This window comes from Morone saxatilis, unplaced genomic scaffold, assembly GCF_004916995.1.
Source record: "Morone saxatilis isolate NCDOM2014 unplaced genomic scaffold, NCSU_SB_2.0 Contig12, whole genome shotgun sequence".
NCBI lineage: Eukaryota > Metazoa > Chordata > Actinopteri > Moronidae > Morone > Morone saxatilis.
The window spans coordinates 7,494,645-7,501,671 of NW_023339674.1; the positions used below are offsets into that span (position 1 = coordinate 7,494,645).

At 43.0% G+C, this 7,027-nt stretch overlaps 1 protein-coding gene across 1 annotated transcript in view; it reads right to left on the reverse strand.

Moving 5' to 3' along the window:
* The window catches only part of pde4ba (phosphodiesterase 4B, cAMP-specific a), a 124,848-nt gene extending 122,532 nt beyond the window's left edge, over positions 1 to 2,316 (reverse strand). The window contains exon 1 of the mRNA XM_035652814.1: positions 2,078 to 2,316. Coding sequence (XP_035508707.1) covers positions 2,078 to 2,301 — 224 coding nt within the window. The 5' untranslated portion in view covers positions 2,302 to 2,316. The remainder of the gene's footprint in view (positions 1 to 2,077) is intronic.
* Between the last annotated feature and the right edge of the window lie 4,711 nt (positions 2,317 to 7,027).

Below are 7,027 nucleotides of genomic sequence, written 5' to 3' on the forward strand. Positions count from 1 at the left end.
CCCCCCCCCCCCCCCAATTTCCATTTTTAGCTTCCTACCTGTCACTCTTAAAGCCTTACAATGAGTGAGCAGATAGACCTCAGTGTCTCACTCAAGGACACTTTATCATGAACACGTCTGTTAATGGGCTGGACTGACACTTAAAGGGCTATAATGGTATAATGGGTGGTGTAGTGTCCCTAGATCAAGCCTATATGTGGTGGAGAACAAACAAGGTAAAGGACACTACTGACATCTTTAATGATTTCTAAATGAAGCCATTTTCCTTGTTTTGTTTGTTTTTTTCCCTTGTATTACCCCCTGTACCCACCCAACCCCCACAAATCTCTCTCTCTGTCTCTCTCTGTCTCTCTCTCTCTCTCTCTCTCTCTCTCTGCTCAGAAATAGGCTATACAGTGAGAGAGAGAAGGGATAAACAGACATGATTTCCCCTGTTCTGACTGTTGCTGTGGAGGGAGGAGAAAGGCATACAAGGAGAATAAAGAAAAAAGAAAAAACACCTATTACATTTACAAATTTAAATGTGCATCCAAAAACACACATATGGACATAGTGTCAAAAATATATACATATTCACACACAATTTAAGACTGTACTAATGTGACAGACATACAGACATAGTATCTGTTTTCTATCAACACATGAACAACACAGCATGTAGACACAACACACAGGAACAGATTCATATCTTGACTTATTTCCTTTCCCTCCCTACACCACAACAGAGACTGATTTTTTTCGACCCACCCCATGCAAGCCGTGACAAGCCCATTTCAGAGATGTGTAGTATACATTTATGGGTATGCTAATTCCTTCCTTTGTATACAGTGGGTTTCACCTTCACAAACCTCATGGAATGAAGAATACAAAGCACCTCTGTCTGTCACAGCCTAATTTTAACAAATTTACTATAAGTGCTGCCTTTATGAGAGACAAGAGTCACCTTGAGCTATTGTAGTCAAATCACAGCAGCTTTTTTCCTCGCCTCTAATCCATACATTGCATAACATAGCAAGCCCTCCCTTCACATCTACTATAGTGCCTAACTGCTGCAAAATGAAGAGGTAGACTCAGGGAGTGGGTGGGGGATGGGGCTCAAAGTGAGGCAAATAATAAGATAGAAGAGTATGAGGTATGTATAGTAAATATATGAATATGTTCATGTAATTGAGGAAGTCAGATTGCAGCTTCTGGGATTCTTCTAGGAAATGCACTAAGAGAAATAATTGATGTGGATGACACAACAAAATGTGAATGGAACCAGATTGCGCATTGAGTGTGTTGCAATTTATTTGTCACTGTGTTTGTGTGTGTTATGTAGACATCCATTTGTTCATTGGGGTTGTGAACCAAAAAGGTTAAGAACCACCAGGTTGCATAACGCACCTAACACTCCCTAACATCACTGCAGCCATCCAAAACAAGGACTGATCCCCTTGCACACACACACACACACACACACACACATTTCACCAAGGTATGGGGCAGAGATACACTACATCAAAATGGAGGACAGGGGAGTCAGCTAAATGTGATTTTATTCCATTATGTAATCCTCTAACCCAGTGACAAATCACCAGACAGCAGCCCCATCATACATTTTGACCCCACTTGTTATGTCAAAACTCTTACTTAGAGATCAAGCTTTTTTTCCATCTACCTCATTTTCTGGACCTGTATTTTCTTACCTTCTATGAGACATTTCTTTTCTCCCCATCTTCTGTTTCTCCCCCCTTGTCTTACCCCCTCTCGCTCTCCTTTTACATGATTCCTCTGTCCATCTCTCAGTTCTCATTCCTGTCCTTGCCTTTATTTTGTCACCCACCCACTCTTACTGGCTATCTCTTTTAACCTCCCCTCTCTCCCAATTCTTAGCAAATTCAACCCTCATTAAGTCTCTTTGGTTTCCTCTTTCTATCCACATCCTTCCCCTCTGCATCTTATCTATCCCTACTCTAATCCTCAAATCCATCAACCCCTGCACGTTTTCTCCCACCTCCCTTTTCTGTATGTCTCAACCCTGTCCCTTGCCCCCCCTCCTTTATTTCTTCAATTAACCCCCCATCACAGGTCTTACCAAGTATGGGCTACAGTGAAGCGTCGCCTCTGTCGGATGCTCTTGTTGACCATCAGCTTGCGGAAGAGGCGCGGGGAGCTTCTGGGAGACAGTTTGGGGGACGTGGCGCCCCTCTTCCCTCCCACCACACCTGGGATTTTGGGAGGCTCCAGCTCCAGGTGCATGTGCTCCTTGAATGTCCGGATGCAGGAGTCCATCTCAACACTCAGCTCGTTGGATGACATCCCTGCAGGCTGGGTTGAGTTGCGTACGGTGGACTTTCCTTCCTCTTTCAAATTCTGCCTCTTTATGTCCAAATTCGGTCACATCAGCTGGTCATGTACAGCGTATTTTTTTCTCTTGCCTTATCCAGACACAGAGAAGTTTACACTGGGTTGAGCTGTTGTAGCTGAATGATCGAGGCTACCTCAGACACAAGCATTCACCCAAGAAAAGGGCCAGCTCACACATACCTTTTTGTTGTTTGTGTTGCCTTTGTGCTCTCTAGCCTTCCCCCTTTTCCCCGTTCTCCACGAGTTTATGGATTAGCCAGCCAGCAGTCGTGCCCTCTCCCTCTCTCTTTCCTTTGGCTCATTCACCGTGCTTTAGAGGAGCTTTACCCACAGCAGGGTCACATAAAGCTCTTTCCAGGAGAGAAGAATTCCTCTCCTCAACACTGCTTCTCTCCTGGTTTTGTAAAGTGCACACCCCAGTGCTCTATCACCCTCCCTCCTTTCCTCTGGTTCCCTCTGTCTCTCTGTCACTGTTGGTCCCTGCTAAATGCCACCTCAGCACCAATACTTTCTCTTAGTCCATCCAGGCAGCTTGATGTTGGAGGATCTCCCTTATGAAAGATTCAGAAGGACTGAAAACTGCTTTCTGCCTCCTCCTGTCTTGCTCTCCCCTCCATCAACCACTGCTTGACTGCCCTCCTCTCTCTCCAAACAACCCCCACCTCTCCCAAAGGCACTCCCGGTGTGGCACAGAGTGACTCTCACTATGCCGAGCCTGAAGTCAGATTTCCCTTCACTCGCACAGTCAGAGCTGAGAGCGGAGCACAGCACAGCACGCAGGCAAATACTTCACTTGCTCTTTCATTCAGAATATACACAAGGAGCTGAGAGCAGGCACGCAGTGAGTGCAAGCCACGCCTCCTCTGTTAAGGATTGGCTGGTGGTGGTTGTGACGACAAGCAGGCAGGCACAGTAACAGGTTGTCAGATTTATTATTTATTTTTTGTTTAGCCAGGATTTGTGGTAATGTTGCTGATGATGTTGTGACCTTTAGTGAGGCAGGCAACTGGTGAGTGCAGGCCAAGAAAAATGGCAATCTGGATTGGGGATAAAAGGAAACAGCTTAATGGGCATCAGTAAGGAGAAACATACACACTGCTCAAAGGTCAACTGATTCAAATAAACACTTACACACGCTAAAGCATGCAAATAAGTCCGACCACATAATAACTTACTACACAAAGAATGTTCCTTCGCAATCTAACATTTTCTCTTTCTCTCTCACACACACACTTTCACCCATCCATAATTTTGTCTGAATGGAAACAATCCAAACATGAGATTGCGACAGTATGTAGAGAGACAGAAAGAAAGAAAGAATTGATAGATGCAGTCATTCCAGATACACATCCACACACACAAAGGGCTACTCTGAGTTATGAAAAGAAGACACAGAAAAAGAGGGGCAGTGCCCTGAAGGTACAGAGACAGCGAAGATGAGGGAGAAAAATCCAAAAGGAACATCAGAAGAGGCAGAATGGCAGCGTGATGAGTATTGGAAATGTGAGCTCTGTGGACTGATTTGTTTTGGTTGTGAGTCACTGATGATTCTGAGCCATCGAAGCATGGAGTGCTTTCTCACTAAATGCTTGCCAGTAAACCCTTTGAAAGTAATCTTTCCAAGCTTAGATATATAAAGAAGAAAACACTTGTAGTAATACGAGGCGTCATAGGAGCACGGCCAGCCAGAGTGTGTAGCATTTGTTGGTGGTTTAAAATCGGCCAATGATGCATGGCATCCCCAGGCTCTTTTTGCTCTGTCACGCTCCTATTTCATACCCCAGTTCAACCAGCGAACTGGTTAAAGAGCTCCCCAGAAAGCAACAAAATGGACAAATGATCAACCATTATATATTATATAATTACTAATCACACAATCAACTAAGATTTAAAACAAAAACAAATAAACGTCAAACTCATATCTTTAATTGTTTTTCCTATCCTACACTTCTCCCCTGGGGCCGAAGAGTTGTGGTTTTACAGTTAACTTGACCACGATTTGGATATTTGTAGTGTGTAAACAGTTTTCTGAAAAACTAGAAGAACAATGTTAAAATGGAGGCAAATGTAAGTAAATCTTCTCACTAACTTCACAAAGTTTGCCTTGTGCGCAAAGAAGCAAAGACTTTTTTGCTTGCTGAAGAGGTGAAATGTGTGCATTTGGCAGAGGAATGGGGAGTAATGGGACAGTAGTAGTGTACAAGCACCGTGACAGCATCTCTTATAAAAGAGCAACTGAAGAAACATTCCCAAACAATAGTGTAATGTGTGCTAGTCAGATGCAGGAAACGATCAGCTCTTTTAGAACAGCTTATACAGTTGCAAAGGACAGGCTGGCTTACACAAAAATGAGTGCCCTCATAAAACTTAATGAACTGAATTGTGCGCCAGTCGGCACTCCACACATATCCGGCCATTCATGTGCTGCGATCATAGCCAAAGAAATAAAGGCAGCATTCGTGCCTGATGTCAGATCACTTGATGTTTCCATTAGCATCCCTTTGGATGAAAGTACCGTACATGGATGTGCATACATGATTGTTTAAGTAAGATATGCAAAAGCCATGGAGATGTAGACCATGTGTTTTTTGACATATTTGATCTGTATAGGGCAGGGGCAAAAGACTGAGGGCGGGGGACTGAGTAAACAGGGCTACTAGAATAGATACTAGAATAAAGAACATAAAGAAATGTACAGGGTCCAGAATTTTGTGCCATACCAGGGGAAGAGATGTTGATTTATTATTCTCTAAAGGTGAGTCTTTGGGATGCTGCAAGATGGAGCAGCTGTCCTGACCAAGAGAGACATTGGACTTGTAACGAGACTTAAACAGGAGTTTCCTGTCCAGTCCAGTCACTTCACTGCCTGGCTCATTGCTTGGAGTTGGCAGTGTACGATTCTTTAAAAGAAATGGGAGGATGCAATTATTCTGAATGTTTCCTCTTTGAATTTTATTCATTGTACCACCAGTCTACCAAAACAAATACAGAGGCCTCCTAAAACATCTTTCTTTGTCAGTGACTTGGCATGCATGAAGGATATGAACTTTTTAATCTTTCCCTTACGTTATAGAAACACGACATGTCTCTTGTTGATGCAAGCTGTCACATGGAGCAGATGACTGATGTTCTGAGAGTGGTGAATAAACAAGGGGGTAAAACAGGAGACAAGGCTGAGTGAGGTATCGCCACAGGCCAGTTAAAAGGTTAAAAGATAAACAGGTTGCAGTTCTATCAGGCTGTCTTCACATGTTGGACTAAATGATTAGCTGACAGTTAGTTGGTAACTCTTTTGAAACCTCTGGACAAACATTCCTGGTTAAACAATGAAAATGCCTCAATCTCTTAGGAGAGAAGGAAAGGCTGTAAGAGGGACATCATCCAAAGAAGCTAGTAGACAGAGACTGAAAGCTACAAGGAGGCAACAAAGGAAAAAGACTTCTGATGGTGAGTGACGCCACCTCTGCTGAATGTGAAAGAGGATCTGCATGCAACCACACAGACAGACAAGCCAGGTTTACGCCAAAAGCCTTTCCGCTTTGCTTTTTGTGGACCTCAATGGGCCTCCTCTGGACAAATGAGACTCTCTGCCCTTTGTTAAAGGAGGGATAAAAGGAGGCATCATTCATCCTCATCTTGTTTACGAGGCCAGCAGCCTCAGACACATGTAAAGACCACGGTGGTCTATTCTATATGCTTAAAGGTAAGATAGTTTTTAATGTATGTGATAAAAACTTTATTTTCACTGCTACTGCTTAGTGGTTATATGGTTCAGCTTTGTTCTTTGCAATTCAGCACATTAGATTTTGGTCTGTGCTGCTAATTTTATCACATTTATTAATGCATATAACATAACTGATCGCAGCATGAACCAATGCCAAATGTTATGACACTACATCCAAAGACATTTCACTCAATACCACAAAAGCTGCTGGCTTGAACTACAGTAGCTATAGGAAAAATCCAGGGGATCACCAAAGTCAGTGGAATTCATCATCTGGGCACCAGGAATGTCTGTAAAAAATGTGTGCCAATCCAGCTTGTAGATGTTGATGTCGATAACTGAACACTTGGCATGGTGGTGACACTAGTGGAAAAGCCAGGAGTTTACCAATGTACCCCTGTACCAACTTTCACAGCAATCCATCTAAGAGTTGTCAAGACATTTCACTAAAAGCCAAAAATGTCAGCCTGCTGGTAGCACTTCAGGAAAGGTCTGAGGATCACTAAAGCAAGTGGGATTCATCATCAACAGTTGTTGACATATTTCAGCCACCATGAAGGACTGACTGACATTGCTGACGTGGTTAAAGTACAGTTGATAGAACAGTTTCTCCATCTGCCTGCCATTTCTTCTCGAGACAAGTGCTGCTGCTTAAGACTCAAATCTTAGATCTTTATTGAAGATAAAAAACCCTGTAAACAAAATCTTAAAATATTATTGCTGGCTCTTGTACATTGGTGAGATTACTGCACTGAAAAGGGCGATGACCAAAGATGAATGACAAAGCACAAATGAGAAGGGCAGAAAACCAAAGCCAGTGAGTCACTGTAAAAGAGATGAAAGATTGAAAGAGATTGAATTAGAGTGACTGGGCCATTTCATTCCAGATTAAGCCCTAGTTTTTACATCCTTGAGGGCTTGAATGAAAGCAAAGGAAGAACTGAGATATGCAAT